Source organism: Salmo salar, chromosome 03 (genome assembly GCF_965601325.2).
Source record: "Salmo salar chromosome 03, fSalSal1, whole genome shotgun sequence".
Classification (NCBI taxonomy): domain Eukaryota; kingdom Metazoa; phylum Chordata; class Actinopteri; order Salmoniformes; family Salmonidae; genus Salmo; species Salmo salar.
In genome coordinates this window covers 18,829,718-18,853,355 of record NC_138293.1, presented here as the reverse complement: position 1 = coordinate 18,853,355, position 23,638 = coordinate 18,829,718, and the positions used below count along the sequence as shown (strand labels likewise).

Sequence of the window (23,638 nt, the reverse complement as noted above, 5' to 3'; positions counted from 1 at the left end):
CGACGCCTCTAGCTGGATCTGAGACATACACTACAGCCGCACCAGAGCTCTCATTCGCAATCAAACCTCAGCAGGCCGATGAAAACAGCAGATGGTGATCTACATCCTCCCTGTCACTGTCTTCCCACTGGGCACAGACATCAATTCAACGTCTATTCCACGTTTGCTCATTGTAATTTAATTGAAATGAAGTGGAAATAACGTTGATTCAACCTGTGTGTGTGTGTGTGTGTGTCCAGTGGGTTCTCTCTTTACTTAGGTTGTCTCAAGACTTTGACTTTCAATTCATTCGTGTTGAACTTTTGTGTGAAAGCCTGTATGATTGACAGAGATGATGTAAGCTGGAGCTGCTGATGTTTCAGATTGTCAACACTTTCTTGGCTTTGGGAAACACAGACGTATGCACATCCACGCACAAACACACGCCTCTGTCTTGTGTATACACATTTTGAGTGACGATGCCAGAGAAACATAGACACATCTCACAAATGGTTGGACAAGTTGCCAACCACAAGGCTCACTGCGCTGTCTGTCCTCCTTCTCAATCATCCAGCACCCCCTTTATAAATCTTCACATCCTTTTATGTAAAAAAGCTGTTGTTTCAGCAGCTTAGATGCTACTGCAGTTTCTAATTACCAGGCTTCTGTTGAAAAGAGAGAAATTAAGTAGCAATCTGGTGCCTAATTGGGCTTTGATTCCTGTTTTGTTTTGTGCAGAGGGTCTCATTCAGATGTGTATGTGTGCGTCATGCTGTAGTGTGGGCGAGGGTAATATGATATGACACTGCTGATTTAAAGAAAGGCCATGCGTGCTCTCCACTTTGACAAAACATTATTTTAATCTCTCTCTCTAATATAATAAATGCCATTTAGTGACTAACAGTCATATGTGCATATATTTTACATACAGGTGGCCCCGGGAAGTAATGATACAATGTTTAACTGTGAAAATACAAGCGAGTGGAGTCTTCAGCAGGTCTGTGTAGGAGGGTATCATTCACTCACAAACACAATCTTGTTATACTGTACCAGTGAAGATCAACTCAATATCTATCCTGTTTTGTGGGCTACCCTGCCACCCACTCACTCTCTATTACTTTAAGACTATATATGTGTTCATCTCATTTACCTCCCAGGCACTCAAATTATTACACTCAGATACAACCAAGAAGATGTCTTTAAAAGACAATGTTTACTTTGTCTAGGCTCTCTAGTTTTGTATTTTGGATAATTAGCCTAGATGTCCCAGGCAGGCCCTGACAGTGCCTTAATTTGATCGTATCTGAACAGGCTATAACCACCAGCCCATAGCAGAATGAAGGGTTATTGTAACTCTGTAACCTAGCTACTGTATAATGCACAATAAGCTGAGACACAACCGTGTGTCTACTCTCTTTGGAGACCCACATGGGGCTAGGCGGACGGGCTGGGGACAGGCTAGGCGGGCGGACAGACAGACGGGAGGCTAGGCGGACAGGCTAGGCGGGCGGGCGGACGGGCTAGGCGGACGGGCTAGGCGGACAGGTGGACAGGCTAGGCGGGCGGACAGACAGACGGGAGGACAGGCTAGGCGGACAGACAGACGGGAGGCTGGGAGGACAGGCTAGGCGGACAGACAGACGGGAGGCTAGGCGGACAGGCTAGGCGGACAGGTGGACAGGCTAGGCGGGCAGACAGACAGACGGGAGGACAGGCTAGGCGGGCAGACAGACAGACGGGAGGACAGGCTAGGCGGGCAGACAGACAGACGGGAGGACAGGCTAGGCGGGCAGACAGACAGACGGGAGGACAGGCTAGGTGGGCAGACAGACAGACGGGAGGACAGGCTAGGCGGGCAGACAGACAGACGGGAGGACAGGCTAGGCGGGCAGACAGACAGACGGGAGGACAGGCTAGGCGGGCAGACAGACAGACGGGAGGACAGGCTAGGCGGACAGACAGACGGGAGGACAGGCGGAAAGACGGGGGAGGACAGACAGACGGGAGGGCAGACGAGAGGGCGGGCAGGCAGGAGGACAGACAGACGAGAGGACAGGCTAGGCGGACAGACAGACGGGAGGCTAGGCGGACAGGCTAGGCGGGCGGGCGGACGGGCTAGGCGGACAGGTGGACAGGCTAGGCGGGCGGACAGACAGACAGACGGGAGGACAGGCTAGGCGGACAGACAGACGGGAGGACAGGCTAGGCGGACAGACAGACGGGAGGACAGGCGGAAAGACGGGGGAGGACAGACAGACGGGAGGGCAGACGGGAGGGCGGGCAGGCAGGAGGACAGACAGACGGGAGGCTAGGCGGGCGGGCGGACAGGCTAGGCGGACGGGCTAGGCGGATGGGCTAGGCGGGCGGGTGGACAGGCTAGGCGGGCGGGAGGACAGGCTAGGCGGACAGACAGACGGGAGGGCAGGCTAGGCGGACAGACAGACGGGAGGGCAGGCTAGGCGGACAGACAGACGGGAGGACAGGCTAGGCGGGACAGACAGGCGGGAGGACAGGCTAGGCGGACAGACAGACGGGAGGACAGGCGAGGACAGACAGACTGGAGGGCAGACGGGAGGGCGGGCAGGCAGGAGGACAGACAGACGAGAGGACAGGCTAGGCGGACAGACAGATGGGAGGCTAGGCGGACAGGCTAGGCGGGCGGGCGGACAGGCTAGGCGGACAGACAGACGGGAGGACAGGCTAGGTGGACAGACAGACGGGAAGACAGGCTAGGCAGCAGGCAGGCGGGAGGCGGGGAAGACGGGGGAGGACAGACAGACGGGAGGGCAGACGGGAGGGCGGGCAGGCAGGAGGACAGACGGGAGGGCGGGCAGGCAGGAGGACAGACAGATGGCAGGCTAGGCGGGCGGCGGACAGGCTAGGCGGACAGGACAGACGGGAGGACAGGCTAGGCAGACAGATAGGCGGGAGGACAGGCGAACAGACAGACGGAAGGACAGGCAGGAGGGAAGGCAGGCAGGCAGACGGGAGGGCAGGCAGGCAGACGGGAGGGCAGGCAGGCAGACGGGAGGGCAGGCAGGCAGACGGGAGGGCAGGGGCAGGCAGACGGGAGGGCAGGCAGGCAGGCTGGAGGGCAGGCGGCAGCGGGCGGACAGGCAGGCAGGCGGACGGGCGGCAGACAGGCTAGGCGGACGGCGGACAGGCGGGAGGACAGGCGGACGGACAGGCGGCGGAGGACAGACGTGGCAGACAGACGGGGGCGCGACAGACGTGCAGACAGACGGGAGGGCGGGCAGGCAGGCAGACGGGAGGGCAGGCAGGCAGACGGGGGGGCAGACGGGAAGACAGGCGGGAGGGCAGGCGGAAAGACAGGCGGGAGGACAGACAGACGGGCGGCCAGGCAGATGGGAGGGCGGCCAGGCAGACGGGAGGGCGGCCAGGCAGACGGGAGGGCGGCCAGGCAGACGGGAGGGCGGCCAGGCAGACGGGAGGGCGGCCAGGCAGACGGGAGGGCGGCCAGGCAGGCAGACGGGAGGGCGGCCAGGCAGGCAGACGGGAGGGCGGCCAGGCAGGCAGACGGGAGGGCAGGCAGGCAGGCAGACGGGAGGGCAGGCAGGCAGGCAGACGGGAGGGCAGGCAGGCAGGCAGACGGGAGGGCAGGCAGGCAGGCAGACGGGAGGGCAGGCAGGCAGGCAGACGGGAGGGCAGGCAGGCAGACGGGAGGGCAGGCAGACAGGCTAGACGGACAGACAGACGGATGGGCGGACAGGCTAGGCGGACGGGCTGACAGGCTAGGCGGACAGATGGCCCGGGCGGACAGGCTAGGCGGACAGACGGACAGGCGGACAGGCTAGGCGGACAGACGGACGGGCGGACAGGCTAGGCGGACAGACGGACGGGCGGACAGGCTAGGCGGACAGACGGACGGGCGGACAGGCTAGGCGGACAGACGGACGGGCGGACAGGCTAGGCGGACAGACGGACGGGCGGACAGGCTAGGCGGACAGACGGACGGGCGGACAGGCTAGGCGGACAGACGGACGGGCGGACAGGCTAGGCGGACAGACGGACGGGCGGACAGGCTAGGCGGACAGACAGACAGGTGGGAGGACAGGCAGAAAGACGGACAGGCGGAAAGATGGAAAGACAGACAGGCGGAAAGACGGACAGGCGAGAGGACAGGCGGAATGACGGACGGACAGGCGGGAGGACAGGCGGGAGGACAGGCGGAAAGACGGACGGACAGGCAGGAGGACAGGCGGAAAGACGGACGGACAGGCAGGAGGACAGGCGGAAAGACGGACGGACAGGCAGAAGGACAGGCGGGAAAGACGGACGGATGGACAGGCGGGTGGACAGGCAGAAAGACGGACGGACAGGCGGGAAGACGGACAGGCGGGAGGACAGGCGGAAAGACGGACGGACAGGGTGAAAGACGGACGGACAGGCGGACGGACGGGGGAGAACAGGCGGATGGACAGACAGACGGGAGGACAGACGGGAGGACAGACGGGAGGACAGACGGGAGGACGGACGGACAGGCGGACAGGCTAGGCGGACAGACGGACGGGCGGACAGGCTAGGCGGACAGACGGACAGGCGGACAGGCTAGGCGGACAGACGGACAGGCGGACAGGCTAGGCGGACAGACGGACGGGCGGACAGGCTAGGCGGACAGACAGACAGGTGGGAGGACAGGCAGAAAGACGGACAGGCTGAAAGATGGAAAGACAGACAGGCGGAAAGACGGACAGGCAGGAGGACAGGCGAGAGGACAGGCGGAATGACGGACGGACAGGCGGGAGGACAGGCGGGAGGACTGGCGGAAAGACGGACGGACAGGCAGGAGGACAGGCGGAAAGACGGACGGACAGGCAGGAGGACAGGCGGAAAGACGGACGGACAGGCAGGAGGACAGGCTGAAAGACGGACGGACAGGCAGGAGGACAGGCGGAAAGACGGACGGATGGACAGGCGGGTGGACAGGCAGAAAGACGGACGGACAGGCGGGAAGACGGACGGACAGGCGGGAGGACACGCGGAAAGACGGACGGACAGGCGGAAAGACGGATGGACAGGGTGAAAGACGGACGGACAGGCGGACGGACGGGGGAGAACAGGCGGATGGACGGACAGACGGGAGGACAGACGGGAGGACAGACGGGAGGACAGACGGGAGGACGGACGGACAGGCGGGAGGACAGGCGGAAAGACGGACGGACAGGGGGAAAGACGGACGGACAGGCGGGAGGACAGGCGGACGGACGGACAGGGGGGAGAACAGGCGGACGGACGGACAGGGGGGAGACCAGGCAGAAAGACAGACGGGAGGACAGGCGGACAGACAGGCGGGAGGATAGACAGACAGGACAGTGGAGACTGGAAATTAGTCAATGAAGAAGAGACTGACAGAGACAGAGTTACAGTACAAGCCTACCACTTCAGCAAGTGGTGACACTGATTTAGGTTGTCTTGGAAACCTCACTACTTGTTCAGATTAACCTGCCTGCTCAGGGATTCTCTTTCCTCAGCTCTGTCACATCGATAGTGACACTGGAGACCCAGACAAGGAGATGTCAGTGCTCTAGCCTACATGTTTAAACTTGGCTAAGGCATGTGTACAAATATAAGTTTATGCTTTGGTAGTGAGTGAGTGATTCTGAACAAAACATTAAGAACACCTTCCTAATATAGAGTTGTACCCCCCTTTTTACCTTCAGAATAGCCTCAATTTTCCGGGGCATGGACTCTATAAGGTGTCGAAAGCATTCCACAGGGAAGCTGGCCCATGTTGACTCCAATGCTTCCCACAGTTGTCAAGTTGGCTGGATGTCCTTTGTGTGGTGGACCATTCTTGATACACACTGGAAACTGTTGAGCGTGAAAAACCCAGCAGCGTTGCAGTTCTTGACACAAACCGGTGTGCCTGGCACCTACTACCATACCTCGTTCAAAGGCACTTAAATTTTTTGTCTTGCCCATACACCCTCTGAATGGCATACATACATAATCAATGTCTCAAATGTCTCAAGGCTTAAAAATCCTTCTTTAACCTGTCTCCTCCCCTTCATCTACACTGATTGAAGTGGATTTAACAAGTGACATCAATAAGGGATCATAGCTTTCACGTGGATTCACCTGGTCATTCTCTCATGGAAAGAGCAGGTGTTCTTAATGTTTTATACACAGTAATTTATGGTTTTTAATCAATGTCTAATGGCTGATAGTTAATGATCCTGTATCACGTCAATTAGAGCACTGCACATTATGCCTAATCAAGGCACTGTTATCGACATAATGAAGACTCAGAAGCTTGTTATCCGTTGATATTTGAAAATATGAAATATGGAGGGATCCGGCATCTTTTTTTGAACGTGACTTGACAACAATCAATGTTTAAAGGGCTACACATACTGTCCTAGCTAGCACATAACATTCTGAGAACCATATGTTTCTTAGAGCTTGGTGAGAGAGTGGTCGTCCTATGGTTATTTTGCATACATCCATCCCACAACTTTCTGGGAATGGTGCAAAATAGTTACTTGGCTTTTGAACATTCTCAGCACATTTAAGGAACTTGACAAAGTAAGTTATTTTCTTGGTATTTCATTACTACAGAAGGTTTCCTAAAAGTTCAAACGTGGTTACATTTCATTTACATTTTGGTCATGTTCTAGGAACATTCTCCGACTGGTTTGACATTGGGAATGTTCTGAAATTGTTCATAGAATGTTAAACAACGTTCTTCTGTGGGAATTTCAGTACATCAGCATAACGTGTCTTGCAGGTTTCCTCATGGTTTTATTTAAAGTCATGTTCTGAGAATGTTTAGAAAACTTTCCATAAAAAACACAAAAATCCATGTGTCCAATCTGTGCTTGGAGTAAAAAAAATAATCACACAAAGTAAGCTAGCAGTGTTATAAAGTCTTATTGAAACATCCAGTAAAATGTTTAAGGAAGTTATTAAAAAATCTCTAAATAACCTATAATTTCAGTTCTCAGAGCATTAATAAAACTTTCAAGGAATCAGAGTAAAACGTTCTCAGAACATCCTTGCAACCTTAAAATAAACGTTCCCAGAACAGACAAAATGTTCACTTCTGTTCTTATGACTGACACTGCATGTGTGTGTGTCAGTGAGGATATGAGAGGAAGGGAAAAGGAAAGATAAAGAGTAGTATACTTTCTCCCTCTGCCATAGCAATGATCTACACAGCCAGTGGATGTGACCTAGTTCAGAACAGGCTGCATCATATTAAACTTTAATACTTGCTAACAAACTAGATCCCATTACTGTCTGGAGCTCCATCTCTCAAGTGCTGTTCTCACGATTGGTTTTCTTCTGTCTTTTTTTCTACCTCAGAGCTGTAAAGGCAGTTTTAAAATGGCCCTATGGATATGGTGTTCATATTGGGACAGCCTCCGTCTCTGCAGGACTTGTCAATGTCATCTGGAGTTGTCAGTCTCATCAACTTGGACACTGTATATGAAACAGCAACTAAAAGCCAAGCGTGGTCTGGGTAATCGTCAAGGGTTCAATTGCGATGTATAGAAATGTCAAACACTTCAAGGTAATGGTGATCCAGTATAAAATGACTTATACCTGGACGTTTCCTTCAAGTTCTCTTAGTCTGGTTCTGTCTCTCTACATTCATTGCTCTTGACATACTCTTCCTGGCTGAAGCGTGAGGCTTCAAGATACATTAGCAGGTGGTGTTCAGCGTGACAGCCAACTTCACCTGTTTCCACTTGAGGCCAACTGATACAATTAGCACAAACATGGACTGGATTGCTTACAAAGGCACTAATACAGCCAGTGTGTTCTACAGTCAATGGGCTGTACAGTCAGTGAGCCTCATTCAATAAGACTACTTATAGTTGTCGATTTTCTAAAAGCCAGTATGTGTGGTGTTACATCGAGGCGGCCATCTTGTCCATCCATGGTCCAGATAGTGCTTTTGAACTCTGACCCTGCTTTGATTTCGAAGGTGAAAGTATCTGACTTTGAACCTCCACTGTATCCATTGTATTGCCCAGCAGTGGATAAACTCAGGGTGTCTGAGACTACAGCTACCCCACAGTGCTCTGAGTGTCTGCCTTGCAGGTGTTAGATGAGTTAGGTCCAGTTTCTATTTATACCTACTGTACCGTTGTCATGGATGGATACCTCTCATTTATTCTTCTTACCCAGAATACCCCACTGTGTGGATGAAACTCCAAAGCCAAATAAATGCATGGAGCAGAGAAGGGGAGAGGGAGAGGGAAATAAAGGCCAAGAAGGAGGGAAATACTATAGATAATGTAAGTAAGTGCGAGTGAGTGACAGAGGGAAATAAAAAGAGTGATAAGCCCCCAAATCAGCAGAGATGAAACTCCATTATTTATGTGTAAGACGTCCTGTGCCAGCATGATAAGGGAGACTGTTACCCTCCATGTAATATGTATTGTTAGCCAGCATTATATTCCCTCACGTTTGGTGCAGGAGAAAGGAAAACTGCTATTACAAACACAGCTGGGTGTATCGCCCTCTATATACCACACAGCAAAACCTGCTCTAAATTCACACTTGCGAAAGTGTACTTGTAAAGGCACTAGAAAATAGATGGGAAAGGGTCTATGGTGGCTAACAGTTTATAATGCCTAAATCACACATTTTACATGGAGCCACTTGAGACTGATGAACTGTGAATATTATCCTAACACCACCAAGCTATATTCTATTCAGTCGTGTTTCTATAACTTTAATTTCTACTACCTCCACTATTCGACTGTTTATGTTTTTTGCTCCCCATGGCAATTCTACACTAATTTCCTCCACTATTGCAGATTCCACAACAAGCTAGTTTTTGATCCATTACCAACAAAGCTTCCAAGCAAACAAACCATTGAACTGCAAACTTAATGTTCCAATTTCAGTTATTTGATTAAGTACAGAGACATTGTCGATTGATGACAATATTTGAGAGTTGATCATGGTAGTACCTCAACACCTTTAAACATGTAATTCTGTATCTCAATGGAGCTATGTCTGTCTGAATGTGTGTGTTCCTGTGTGATGTATTTCAGAGGGCCGGAAGTGGAGTCAGCTCAGAGCTCTAACCACCCTAAGACAGGACTAAGTGTTTTTCCTCTACCTCACTGTGTTATTATGATTGAATGAGCCCATCTGGCTTCTGTAGATGGAGAGTCATTGACGCTGGGTGTTGGTGTTTGATTCAGGTTGTCTGGAACAAAGCACCTCAATCTATCACTGCTTGTACTGGGAGGGGTCACCAAAACACTGGAATAAGCTTCCTCTGTCTTTGTTACAATATCAAGTCTCTCTGTATCTCTGCTGAAGGTAGCTGTAAGTGGGTTTTACTGTTGTAGCACTGAGCCATTGCAGTAGTCCTGTCGTCAGTGTCTCAAGTAAAAGACCTGGGATAAAAGCGCTACATGTTCATTAGGCCTACTTGGAATGTTGTCATGTGTGAAAGCGATCTTAGAGATGTTGGGCATCTATTCCAACTTAAGCAGTTTGCACTTTAAAGCTAGCTACTACACATTAACAAGCAGACGTCTTTTTAAATAGCTGTTGAGGTATGTAGTGAAAGTCTCAACGTCTCTCCCTCATTCATTAACTTTCAACAGCATCTGTTAACCCTAAGTCGAAGACAGCGTGTCCTGTGGCCTTCACGACCGTTAACTCACTTGGTTAACCCCTCCTGGCCATGAAACGCAACAACCACAGTATTGGGAGCTGCACTTCTGTGAAGAGAAAAACGTTGAGGCTTATGTCCCGGGAATGTTTTTTAACTGAAAGACTGCAACAACAATTTATTTTTTTTGTTCTTTTTTACAGCACTGGTGTGTTGTGATGCGCCAGGTAGAAATTGCTGTGTCACTGCAACTTCTACTCTTGTTGCGCTACAGTCAACACATCTCATTACACTCAACTGACCACTCGACCGCACAACTCCACCCACGGTCAATCTATCTGACCGTGACCATTTAGCTGTAAGAACCCTTAGCACCCACTTGACTGTGAGCGTCTGACCATGAGATTGGCCAGCCCAGAGCAGAACCACTCCACTCCTCCTCATCATCCTCTCTGCACACCGCTACACAGCAATCTGCTTGCAGGAGGAACATAGGCACTTTGATTCCTCTGGGCTGCTCCTGACAAGCAATAATAGTCCTAATGTGTGTTTTTATTGTAGGCCAGGGAATTAAAGCAATATTAAACCCGGGAGACTTCCTGGTAGTTAATGTGCTGGGGAACGTGTGGTGCGTGAGGTGTGGGGAGACTCAAAGCAGGTAGGTAAGGAGAACTGAGAGAGGGAACTCATACCGAATACTAACTTGAAGTACTGTAACTTGACAGGCCTTCCTGTAAAATAGAGTCCACTGTCTTACATTTGGTGGCAGCAGTGGGATCTGGACATCTACGAATACATCATTGTAAGTAAACAAACATGCACTTGAAGACCTTGTTGTGCATGCCTGCCTTACTGTCACCTCCCTTGGCTGTAAAGGTCCACTGTCTTATCAAGATGTTTAAGACTGGTGTGTCTCACACCCCTGTTAGTCTCACCTAGCTTGGCCTATAGACCCTTGCTTGGTCCATTTTGACCTGTACCCCTGACTTGTGTGTTGTACTGAGGAACATAAGGCTAATGTAAACAAGTGCGGCAGGCCAAACTAAACAGGGATTTAGGAGACACCAGCACAGATTGTTGCCATGGTGTTGCTAATGGGATTGTTACAGAAGAGTCAGGATTAAAGTCACTGAGTGACACTGTGACACAGCCTGAACCATGCAGGGCCTGAATGACTGGGTGTGTTTACTAGGTCTGAGTCCTCAGCACTGAACACATTTACTGTGTTGCAGAGAGGGTTTTGCTGAACAAACATGCCTATAGACAGAGGTGACATTATACTTGATATCTTCATCATAAGGCCATATAACAGGGATGTCATCTTTTGGCAACAACATGGCGTCCATACCAGGAAATGATCAAATCACATATTATTTTTCACATGCTTCGTAAACAACAGGTGTAGACTACTTACGGCCCTTCCCAACAATGCAGAGAGAAAAAAAAGGTGAATAACAGGAGGAATAAATACACAATGATACAGTACCTTCGGAAAGTATTCAGACCCCTTGACTTTTTCAAAAGTTTGTTACTTTTCAGCCTATTTCTAAAATGGTATAAATGATTTGATCAATTATCTACACACAATACCCCATAATGACAAAATGGGAACAGGTTTTTAGAAATGTTTGCAAATTTATAAAAAAATACAAACCGAAAAACCTTATTTACATTTACTTTGACTTTTTCCACCTGTGGTAAATTCAACTCATGGGACATGATTTGGAAAGGCACACACCTGTCTATATATGGTCCCACAGTTGACAGTGCATGTCAGAGCAAAAACCAAGCCATGAGGTCAAAGGAATTGTCTGTAGAGCTACGATACAGGTTTGTGTCGAGGCACATACAGTTGAAGTCGGAAGCTTACATACACTTTAGCCAAATACATTTAAACTCAGTTTTTCGCATTCCTGACATTTAATCCTAGTAAAAATTCCCTGTCTTAGGTCAGTTAGGATCACCACTTTATTTTAAGAATGTGAAATGTCAGAATAATAGTAGTGATTTATTTCAGCTTTTATTTCTTTTATCACATTCCCAGTGGGTCAGAAGTTTACATACGCTCAATTAGTATTTGGTAGCATTGCCTTTACCCGACATGTTTGACCCAAGTTAAACAATTTAAAGGCAATGCTACCAAACACTCAATTAGTATATGTAAACTTCTGACCCACTGAGAAGGTGATGGCACCACACTGCCAGGTCACTGACCTCCTCCCTATGTGGCTGTCTCATCGTTGTCGGTTATCAGGCCAACCACCATCGGGTCGTCAGCAAACTTCATGATGATGGTGGAGTCGTGCGCCACCATGCAGTCGTGGGTGAACAGGGAGTACAGGAGGGGACTCAGCACGCACCCCTGAGGGGTCCCGTATTGCGGGTCATCATGGTGAATGTGTTGTTGCCTACCCTTACCACCTGGGGGCGGCCCGACAGGAAGTTCAGAATCCAGTTGCAGAGAGAGGTGTTCAGTCCCAGGGTCCTGAGCTTAGTGATAAGCTTGGAGGGAACTATGGTGCTGAATGCTTCATAGTATGGTAAAAAATTAATGAAAAATGAATAAACTCAAATTGTTTTTTGGGGAACAAGGGTTACACATGTAACTTTTTTTTGTACCAAATTCTTTCCTGTATATCTCTGATACATTTCAGACACCTCAAACCATACTTAGTTTTGATTTAATTTCTGGACTATCTTTTGCCATGTATGATGTATTATTCAATGTGTTTCTATGGGCTGATGGCAATAAGACCAAATGCAATGTTTCATCACACATTTTTGGGGGATACCTACAGAGGTCCTAAAACTCAATCAAATAGCTAAAGGGTCCATCTAATGACCATATTAAAACAATTCCATATGTTAGCTTAGTAGATATTGCCATCTAATGGTCTAGACTCTTAAGGGTTAAAAACATGTGTACTGGTTAGAGGCTATACTGGGATATTTACGGTACATTTTAACTGTCTTTTGCCAAGCTCCCGTACCCTCTCTTGGCACATGACATTCCGTTGCAAATGTAAATTGAAAAGTTAATGTACATAAAGTGCCGTCAAAGTATTCACACTCCTTGATTTATTCCACATGTTGTCATTTTTTGTCAATGATATACACCATTGTTTTATATTTCTTTTTTTTACAATCTCTTGATTAGATAAGTATTCAACCACCTGAGTCAATACATGTTAGAATCATTTTTGGAAGCAATTACAGCTGTGAGTTTCTGAGTAAATCTCTAAAAGCGTTCCACAGCTTTTTGTGCAACATTTGCCCATTATTCTTTTCGCATTTTTTTTCAAGCTCTGTCAAATTGGTTGTTGATCAGTGCTAGACAACCATTTTCAGGTCTTGCCATAGATTTTCAAGCAGATTTAAGTCAAAACTGTAACTTGGCACACTCAGGCACATTCACTGTCGTTTTGGTAAGCAACTGTACATTTGGCCTTGTGTTGTAGGTTATTGTCCTGCTGAAAGGACATCTCTCGGTGTCTAGTGGAAAGCAGACTTAACCAGATTTTGCCTGTGCTTAACTCCATTACGTTTCTTTGTTTATCCTGAGAAATTATCCAGTCCTTAACAATTACAAGCATACCCATAACATGATGCAGCCACCACTATGATTGAAAATATGGAGAGTGGTACTCCGTGATGGGTTGTATTGGATTTGCCCCAAGCATAACATATTGTATTCAGGACAAAAAGTTAATTGATTTGCTACATTTTCTGCAGTGTTACTTTAGTGCCTTCTTGCAAACAGGATGAATGTTTTGGAATATTTGTTATTCTGTACTGGCTTCCTTCTTTTCACTCTGTCAATTAGGTTAGTATTGTGGAGTAACTACAATGTTGTTGATCCATCCTCAGTTTTGTCCTATCACAGCCCTTAAACTCTAACTGTTTTAAAGTCACCATTGGCCTCATGGTGAAATCCCAGAGTGGTTTCCCTCCTCTCTGGAAAATGAGTTAAGAAGGACGCCTGTATCTTTGTAGTGACTGGGTGTATTAATACACCATCCAAAGTGTAATTAATACCTTCACCATTCTCAAAGGTATATTCAGTGTCTGCTTTGGAAAACATTTCAAATCTACCAATAGGTGCCCTTTTTTGCGAAGCATTTTAAAACATCCCTGGTCTTTGTGGTTGAATCTGTGTTTGAAATTCACTGCTCGACTGAGGGACCTTACAATTATCTGTATGTGTGGGGTACATGCATGAGGTAGTCATTCAAAAATAATTTTAAACACTATTGCACAGAGTGAGTCCATGCAACTTATTATGTGACTTGTTTACTCCTAAACTTATTTAGACTTGCCATAACAAAGGGGTTGAATACTTATTGACTCACATTTCAGCTTAAAATGTTTAATTCATTTGTAAAAATGACAAAAAACATAATTTCACTTTGACATTATGGGGTATTGTGTGTAGGCCATTTTAAAATTCAGACTGTTACACAAGATGTGGAAAAAGTCAAGCAGTGTGAATACTTTCTGAAGGCACTGTATTATTGACATCTTGTTGCGGTGCTTCTGCTACAACTCTTTTCAATCTGTATAGGCTCTCTCTCCAGCCACATACAAAGATCAATCCAAGGATGATATGGGTCTGTTGGCCATGCCAGCAGGCACTTGGCGGGGTTTGGACCTGCACATCCGATCAATAGTCACCGTGCTTCTTCGCTGTAGTCTTGCCTGACTGGAGGAAACACAATATTGCTGCTCTCTTTCTCTACACACATGCACGAATACTCACACATGCGCTCAGACACACACAAATGAATAAGCACACACACACACACACACACACATATATATATATATATATATATATATATATATATATATATATATATATATATATATATGTATGTGCACACAGACTCATGCGCAACCCCCCCCCCCCCCCCCCACCCCCCCCCCACGAGGCAGTTTGGTCAGGGGGTCAGCTGTCTAGGCTAGAAAAATCGATTTCTGCTGTGCTGACAGCCACTCCAAGGTAAGCCTGAGGTATTGAGACTGCCTGAGATGGATAAGAAAGGAAAATAGGGAGAGTGGCTTTAAGATGGATAGGAGGAGAGACGGACAGAGAAAGAGTGTTTGTTTTTTTAGTGAATATGAATGTCTGTCGAGGTCACGTCAGGAAAATCTCTTGATCCTACTCATATTCTGAAAAGATCACAATGACATACAAAGAGATCTAGGATCCTTGCCAGGAAAACCTGATAATCAACTCCCACACTCTCCACAGTGGCCTATTCTCTTTTGATACCATATTGGATTTAACCGTTTATGAAAGAGTAAGAAATTAGATTAACACTATCTGGACAATTTCTGTTCCCTCTGCTTAGCAGACTGGAGGGACGATGCACAAACTGAGACCGTTATTGAGAGTTACAGTACTGTAGTTTACACAAGCTTTCACTTAATCTTGAGAAATGTGGATTATTCAGTTACCTACTCCATCTTGGGTCAGGGTTCATGTTATTTCACAGTGGAATGAATGCTGTTGGAGATGCTGGTTATCCGGGGGAGTAGTTTGAAGGTAGCTGGACAGCAGTAAGTATGTATACTGTAGTTTAGGTACTGCATGCCAGTAGTTATTTTAAAGGCACCTTGAATTTAGGTGCTCATTCTGCAAAATGTGGCCTGCCAATCAACTGAATATCTTTTTAATGCTTTGCTCATTCAACACAATTATTTCACCCCCACACACACACACACACACACCAATGAAATTAAGTACCAGATTTTCAGTGAACAAACTAGCCAGCAGCATACTGACCTGCATCCCACTGCTGGTTTGCCTCTGAAGCTAAGCAGGGCTGGTCCTGGTCAGTCCCTGGATGGGAGACCAGATGCTGCTGGAAGTTGTGTTGGAGGCTCAGTAGGAGGCACTCTTTCCTCTGATCTCCCCAAAAATTATTCCATTGTAGCGATTGGGGACATTTCCTTGTCTAAGGTGCTGTCTTTTGGATGGGACGTTAAACGGGTGTCCTGGCTCTCTGTGGTCACCAAAGATCCCATGGCACTTATCGTAGGGGTGTTAACCCTTGTGTCATGGCTAAATTGCCAATCTGGCCCTCATACCATCATGGCCACCTAATCATCCCCAGCTTCCAAATGACTCATTCATTTCCTGTAACTAGTCCCTAGGTTGTTGCCAGACATGAGAATGTGTTCTCAGTCAACTTACCTGGTAAAATAAGGAGGGGGAAAAAACTGACTCTGAAAAATCCAACTGCATTATTCAGACAAGATGACAGAAACCAGAGAGGAGAAAAAATAGTTCATACACCTGAGTGAAAATGTGAAAACACAAACTCAGAAAAGTCACCTTCAACAACCCACAGTGAAGTAATGTTTTGCCCAGAATCACAAACTCTCTCTCTGCTTCAATCTCTTAAACCTTTTTCGGGATCAGTGTCCCATCCACAGGATGGTTGAGCTAACGTAGGCTAATGCGATTAGCATGAGGTTGTAAGTAACAAGAACATTTCCTAGGACATAGACATATCTGATATTGGCCGAAAGCTTAAATTCTTGTTAATCTAACTGCACTGTCCAATTTACAGTAGCTATTACAGTGAAAAAATACCATGCTATTGTTTGAGGAGAGTGCACAATTGTGAACATGAAAAGTTATTAATAAACAAATTAGGCACATTTGGGCAGTCTTGAAACAAATGCAATAGTTCATTGGATCAGTCTAAAACTTTGCACATACACTGCTGCGATCTAGTGGCCAAAATCGAAATTGTGCCTGGGCTGGAATAATACATTATGGCCTTTCACTTACATTTCAAAGATGATGATACAAAAGAACATTTGTTTTTTGCTTTGTATTATCGTTTACCAGATCTATTGTTATTCTCCTACATTCCTTTCACATTTCCACAAACTTCAAAGTGTTTCCTTTCAAATGGTACCAAGAATATGCATATCCTTGCTTCAGGGCCTGAGTTACAGGCAGTTAGATTTGGGTATGTAATTTTAGGCAAATTTTTTTTTTAAAAGGAGCGGATTCTTAAGCGGTTCACCTCTCGCTTGCACACACTACTCTCTCCACACACCATATCTCCTACCACTGACAAGTGGAACTATACCGGCGGAGACCCATACAAAATGTATTAGCAGAACACCTTGCTGCATCCCCCCCTTCCCCCTCCAAAAGGACCATCATGGAAATAAGCTTTTAAGCTTCATTGTGTTGTCTTTGATTTTCTTAAATTGTATGTGGAGGCGTCACCGGCTGGAGCGCCCTTATGTATGTATTTAAAATATTGTCAAATAAATTCAATCAATCAATTCAAACTCTGGTCCTGAACTTCTCTATCTTATTATAATTTATCTTTCAAAGACCAATACACTCCACTGCAGAGTTTCTCCACTCCTTGTCTATGGACCCTTTGGGTCTTGCTGTTCGGCCATTGAGTTAGCTTAGCTGACACCTGCTTAATCATGTTTTGTATCGTTATTCTTTGTATCACTTCATCACTTTGACTAATGTGGAAATGTCTCTTCTTCAGGAGAACCACGCAAGTTTGACCCAACATTTAGAGGACCAATCTGCAACAGGTAATGTTTCACTTTGCTTTTGCATTATCACAGTTTAACTGTGCGTCTTGATTGTTTGATTGCTGTGACTGAGGACTTGTTGCTACAGATTTGTTATCTTAATTTGATCACTCTGTTGTTCCCGCACAACAGGAAATGCAAATTGTAATGTATTCAAGGTTTAAAAAGTTAGTAATTTCAACTTGAAAATTTCAGACTTGACTTGATCTAACGAAAAATGTATCAACCCCTGTAAAAATGTCCATGAATTATAATCCACATAATAATTCAGTTTTCCTGTTGCTGCAGGATTATTTTCCTGCTGTGAGAAGCAGGGTAAAATTAAGATTTGAATGTGTAATCCCATTTCCAGACAGTGAGTGTTCATGTAGATTCAGTGCCTCTTCACTAGCCTCACAAGCCGCCTGATCCAGCCAGCGAACATTAATGTAAGCTTGCAAGATCAGGCGGCTTGCGAGGCTACCTCTTCAATACACTGCTGCCAATGGACACGTTCGAGCGGATACATTTTGTCTAGTCGGTGACCATCGTTGTTCACCAACTTTCAAAATGTGTTGCATTATGGGGATACAAATGTTCCGACTTGCGCCTACAATGTCGACTGCATGGACTCGTGATCAAAGGTCATGCAGTTTTTGATGAAGTCGCTGTAGTTGCTTCTCAGTAACTGCACCATGCAGCCATTACCTGCATTGTGGGAGGCGCTATTTGTCAACCAATCATTAGGGTGTTTTTTTTAACCACGCGAACGTGATCAAAGACATGACTGAAACAGGAACCAACATTGCCAAAATTCTAAAGCTACAGGGGCTACAAATGAAAGTTTTATTTGAGACCTCTCTCTAACCAATTATTTGCACACACTTTATGTTTTCAGTGAGTGTATGATATGGGAGTATTGAACATTTTTATTTTAAACATTTATAAAGAAATGTTTATGAACAATAGCAGCTATGGTAACACTGTCATGCGGATCTGAGCCTTGCTGTTTGAAAACCACAACAGTGTCTGACTTTTGGCTGTCACAGACTTCACCTCATCGACTTTCGTCTACAGTCAGCTTCGTTGGTCTTACTACTCGAACACACCCAATAGCTAGGAGTGATTATGAAAGGAGAGTGTGCTGCCAAAGGGCTGTCCCACTGGTGATGTACTGTAGTACACATGTTTTAAGGCTTTGGTGATGTACTACACAACTTTTAATACTACACATCAATGTTAAAGACACACATTCACAAGAGAGCTGTAGTCACCATGGAACTGCCCTGCTGGCAGGCTAGTCCCTTTGCTATATCGACAGTAGTCTGATTTTGATATAGAATAGAACATGTAAATGAATTAAGGGCAACGTCCCTTACCCTTTTAAAAGTAGTGCACTAATCGGGGAATAGGGTGTGATTTGAGACAGACCCCATGGTCTGCTCTGATCTCTGACTGAAATGAAAATGACTGTCATGGAAATTACATTTATAGGCTATAGCTAATACTAACTTTAAAGCTAATATTTACTGTGAGCTAAGCATAAACTCATACAGACCCTCTGAAATGTCCGTTGTGCTTAACCCAGTGTTGACCAATTACATTTCAGGTAATATAAGAGATTATTATTTGGTGACATAACTGAAGATTATTCCACAGTATTCAATAACAGGATTTGGTGCTTCAAAATGTTCAGACAGACTATTACCCATAAAGATACAAATGTTCTATATCTATTCTAATACCATCCATGTTATACAATTATTTGCCACTACATCACAACAACACTGTCAGAAGCAGTAACCAAACCTCCATTCCATTATAAACCAAACCCAAACATTTGAGATTCTCTAGCCAACATTCATCGATGTTACAGACCCTCCCTTCCCTACCAATCTCATAGACAGAGCATTAAACCTGAGAGAAGCCGGAGAGAGAACCCCCCCCCCCCCTCCTGTCTGACAGCGTCACAGATAAAAGCATGTCAAAGAAAAGAAAAACAGGGAGGAAATCGATGGCTATTAGAAACTCCGGTAACTGGCTGCAATCAGTGTGGCTGCAGTTGAAACCGGCTGAAACTGGAACCAGGTCAGTGGGCTAGAAGAGCCCCACTAACCCAGACAGAGATGGGTGGTGGGGAGCGGAGCAGAGTTGGATGTGTAAATAAGAAATGAGGAGGACCCTTTAAATCCTTAATTAGAACTCACTGACAAAACCCATCCAGGAGAAAAGAGTGGCTGAATAAAAGAGGCAGGAGTGGCTTGTTGTGTTGTGAGGATTGCAGTGTATTGGTTTTGAAAGTGGGTAGAGGGATGGATCTTGTTGTAGGACTCTGCTGAAGGAGTTGTGTTGTGGAGATTCTATGTTGTTAATTGGTGATCAGGGGAATGCCGTGTTAGATTATTGCTGTTATTCCCAGAGAGAAGAAATTCATTCTGCCATTTTAACACTTCCTCTGATCTTCTACTGAACGCTTCCCTTAGTCAGAGCAGGGAGCGGCATAGATGTAATTATAGATTTTCCTTGCGTGTGTGTGGTGCTGCTTGTGAAGCTCTTTTGGTGGCAAAAATTACACACAAATAATTCAATTACCAAAACTTTTTATAGCTACACAGTAAGTTTCCGGGCATCCAGCTTTTATCTTGTTCTATTTGATTATTTTACGATTTCTCTGTATGTGTTTTCACCCCAGCAGTAATTTCAGGCCTCAGTTGGTATCTTATTAGCTAAAGGAACTACTGATGACACACTGGCTTTGTTCCAGCTACCCAGCAATACAGAGATCCTCCCCAGATGACAAACTCTTTTAGAGTTTTTGCAAAGCTGCAGACTCAACTGTGTGTATCCATGTGGATGGGAACCTACCAAGTTAGTTGTTATGTTAAAGCAGTGAGGCTGCTGCTTTAGAGTGCTGGTTTGCCAGCTTTACCAGTTCAATGCCCTTTTCACCTCTAACACAGTAGGAGGCATATGTAGGAGAGACTTGCTGACTCACACCTGGAGACACCTGCATGAGTCGCTTGCTCTTTCATCAGTAAATGCTGTTGTTTATCTTTCGTCCTAAAGAGACCCGTGGCAAATGTACTACTTGCAGTTTGTTGGTAGTGGCGAAGTTATAGCTAGTCTGTTTATCTTGTCTATTCCATTTTATCCAGTCATTTACAGTAGACTAGCGCAAATGGAGAATGCAGAAAACCTAGCCTGTTTGATGAATGTTTGGTATTTTAAAGTCATAGAAATATATGTAAGTGGTTTATCTGTTTTAAAGTCATACAGTACAAAAATATTGAACTGTTCTTGTTCTGTGCCGTTATAATTTCAAGACCATTTTTCACCAGCTGTCAATTTACCGTTCACAGCCATAGTTAGAATCATTAATCAACTTCTCATTACCGTTCACAGCCATAGTTAGAATCATTAATCAACTTCTCATTACCGTTCACAGCCATAGTTAGAATCATTAATCAACTTCTCATTACCGTTCACAGCCATAGTTAGAATCATTAACCGAGTTCCGATTCAGAGACATAAAGTAGTCCTGCAGGATCAATGGATTAGCGCTTTTAATTAGAAACTAGAAATTAATTCCGTCTCTTCAATGTCTATTTTGAGTGAGAGATATGGAGTCGTTTAATTAAGTGATTTTAGAGATGGCCGTAGATTAAACCAGTCGACTATTGAATCTCAGATCTGTTTGTGTTCTCTTTCCAACTGCTTGTCACTCAATGCTACAAGTTGGCAAAAGAGCACGAACAGATCGGGGATCAGGCTATTGAATCCCAGGTCGCATCAATTCTCACTGACTGTTTCTTTCCTTCCAAACTATCCTGTGAAATTTGAATCCATGACAGCGACTCAGCAAACAGCACAGCCCTGTTGAGTGTCCTCCGGGTTTCTAGAACTATCTCTCTTTCTATCTCTTTCTCTCACACAAACACACTCTCTCTTCTCCTCCATCTCTCCCTGCCTGAATTTAGCCAAGGTTTCTGCTCTCATTTCAGTGTGTTTAACTCTGCTCAACAGCTGGTGAATGAGAGTTAAGAGGAGAGGACAGAATGTGCAGCGCAGCAGTTCAGCATCAAGCAGGGTCGTTCCAGAGGATTGGAAAGGACAGGACTGCATAAACAGAGCAGGAAAACACTGACTAGTCCGGACAGACCTACTATCAACAAGGAGGCAGGAGGGTTTATTTCGCATGGAGAAGGAGAGGAACAATGATTTTGATTGATTAGGAAAGACGGAGTTAACTTCAACCTGTCCCACCACTCCTCACATTCTTGCTCACCGTGCGTGTGTGTACAGTTCTGTGTGTCTATACATTTCTGTTAGACCAGGGGAAAGTGCTGCCTGAGCTCAGCTAAAGGCTGAATTATTGAGCAGCAGGGAGCGTTATGTATGTTTGTGAAAGCCTGCTGTGCAGCTTAACACCAGGCCTCTCACTGACGCCGCAATATAACCTCAGTGACACACATGACCCTCTAACAGTCCTGTCCCAGTGCTGCCAATCACAACCTGGTCTCTATTCCTTGAACACACAACCTGACAGTCATGGTCTGTTTAATCAGCCATTACCTCAGTGCTCTCTAAGTAGTCAACTGGGAAGCCAGGCAGGGATTCCTATGCATTCGATTGACATATAAGCTGATTAATATATATTAAACATGATGCTAGATACAGTACCAGTCAAAAGTTCAGACACACCTACTCATTCAAGGGTTTTTCTTTATTTTTATTATTTTCTACATTGTAGAATAATAGTGAAGACATCACAACTATGAAATAACACATATGGAATCATGTAGTATCCAAAAAAGTGTTAAACAAATATATTTGAGATTCTTCAAAGTAGCCACCTTTTGCCTTGATGACTGCTTTGCACACGCTTGGCATTCTCTCAACCAGCATTCTCTCCAGAAATAAGTCTCTCACTGTTGCCACCTGTTATAGATCCCCCTCAGCTCCCAGCTGTGCCCTGGACACCATAGATGAGGGGCAATCAATTCACATATCTTCAGAGTTCGTTCTGTTAGGTGACCTAAACTAGGATATGCTTAACACCCCGGCAGTCCTACAATCTAAGCTAGATGCCCTCAATCTCACACAAATCATCAACGAACCCACCAGGTACAACCCTAAATCCGTAAACATGGGCACCCTCATAGATTACATCCTAACCAACTTGCCCTCCAAATACACCTCTGCTGTTTTCAATCAGGATCTCAGTGATCATTGCCTCATTGCCTGCATCCGCTATGGGTCCGCGGTCAAACGACCACCCCTCATCACTGTCAAACGCTCCCTAAAACACTTCTGCAAGCAGGCCTGTCTAATCGACCTGGCCCGGGTATCCTGGAAGGATATTGACCTCATCCCGTCAGTCGAGGATGCCTGGTTGTTCTTTAAAAGTAATTTCCTCACCATCTTAAATAAGCATGCCCCTTTCAAAAAATATAGAACTAAGAACAGATATAGCCCTTGGTTCACTCCAGACCTGACTGCCCGAGACCAGCACAAAAACATCCTGTGGCGGACTGCAATAGCATCGAATAGTCCCCGCGATATGCAACTGTTCAGGGAAGTCAGGAACCAATACACGCAGTCAGTCAGGAAAGCAAAGGCTAGCTTTTTCAAACAGAAATTTGCATCCTGTAGCTCTAACTCCAAAAAGTTTTGGGACACTGTAAAGTCCATGGAGAACAAGAGCACCTCCTCCCAGCTGCCCACTGCACTGAGGCTAGGTAACACGGTCACCACCGATAAATCCATGATAATCTAAAATTTCAATAAGCATTTCTCTACGGCTGGCCATGCTTTCCTCCTGGCTACCCCAACTCCGGCCAACAGCCCCCCCCCCACCGCAGCTAGTTGCCTGAGCCTGCCCAGCTTCTCCTTCACCCAAATCCAGATAAAAGATGTTCTGAAAGAGCTGCACAACCTGGACCCGTACAAATCAGCTGGGCTAGACAATCTGGACCCTCTCTTTCTAAATCTTTCCGCCGCCATTGTTGCAACCCCTATTACCAGTCTGTTCAACCTCTTTCGTATCGTCCGAGATCCCTAAACATTGGAAAGCTGCCGCGGTCATCCCCCTCTTCAAAGGGGGAGACACTCTAGACCCAAACTGTTATAGACCTATATCCATCCTGCCCTGCCTCTCTAAAGTCTTCTAAAGCCAAGTTAATAATCAGATCACTGACCATTTAGAATCCCACCGTACCTTCTCCGTTGTGCAATCCGGTTTCCGAGCTGGTCACGGGTGCACCTCAGCCACGCTCAAAGTACTAAACGATATCATAACCGCCATCGATAAAAGACAGTACTGTGCATCCATCTTCATCGACCTGGCCAAGGCTTTTGACTCTGTCAATCACCACATTCTTATCGGCAGACTCAACAGCCTTGGTTTCTCAAATGACTGCCTCGCCTGCTTCACCAACTACTTCTCAGATAGAGTTCAGTGTGTCAAATTGGAGAGTCTGTTGTCCGGATCTTTGGCAGTCT

At 46.2% G+C, this 23,638-nt stretch overlaps 1 protein-coding gene across 1 annotated transcript in view; it reads left to right on the top strand.

The window, feature by feature from the left end:
* The window catches only part of LOC106599157 (choline transporter-like protein 5-A), a 69,253-nt gene that overhangs the window by 31,811 nt on the left and 13,804 nt on the right, over positions 1-23,638 (top strand). The window contains exon 2 of the mRNA XM_014190269.3: positions 17,110-17,158. Within this exon, the coding sequence (XP_014045744.1) occupies positions 17,110-17,158 (49 nt within the window). The remainder of the gene's footprint in view (positions 1-17,109; positions 17,159-23,638) is intronic.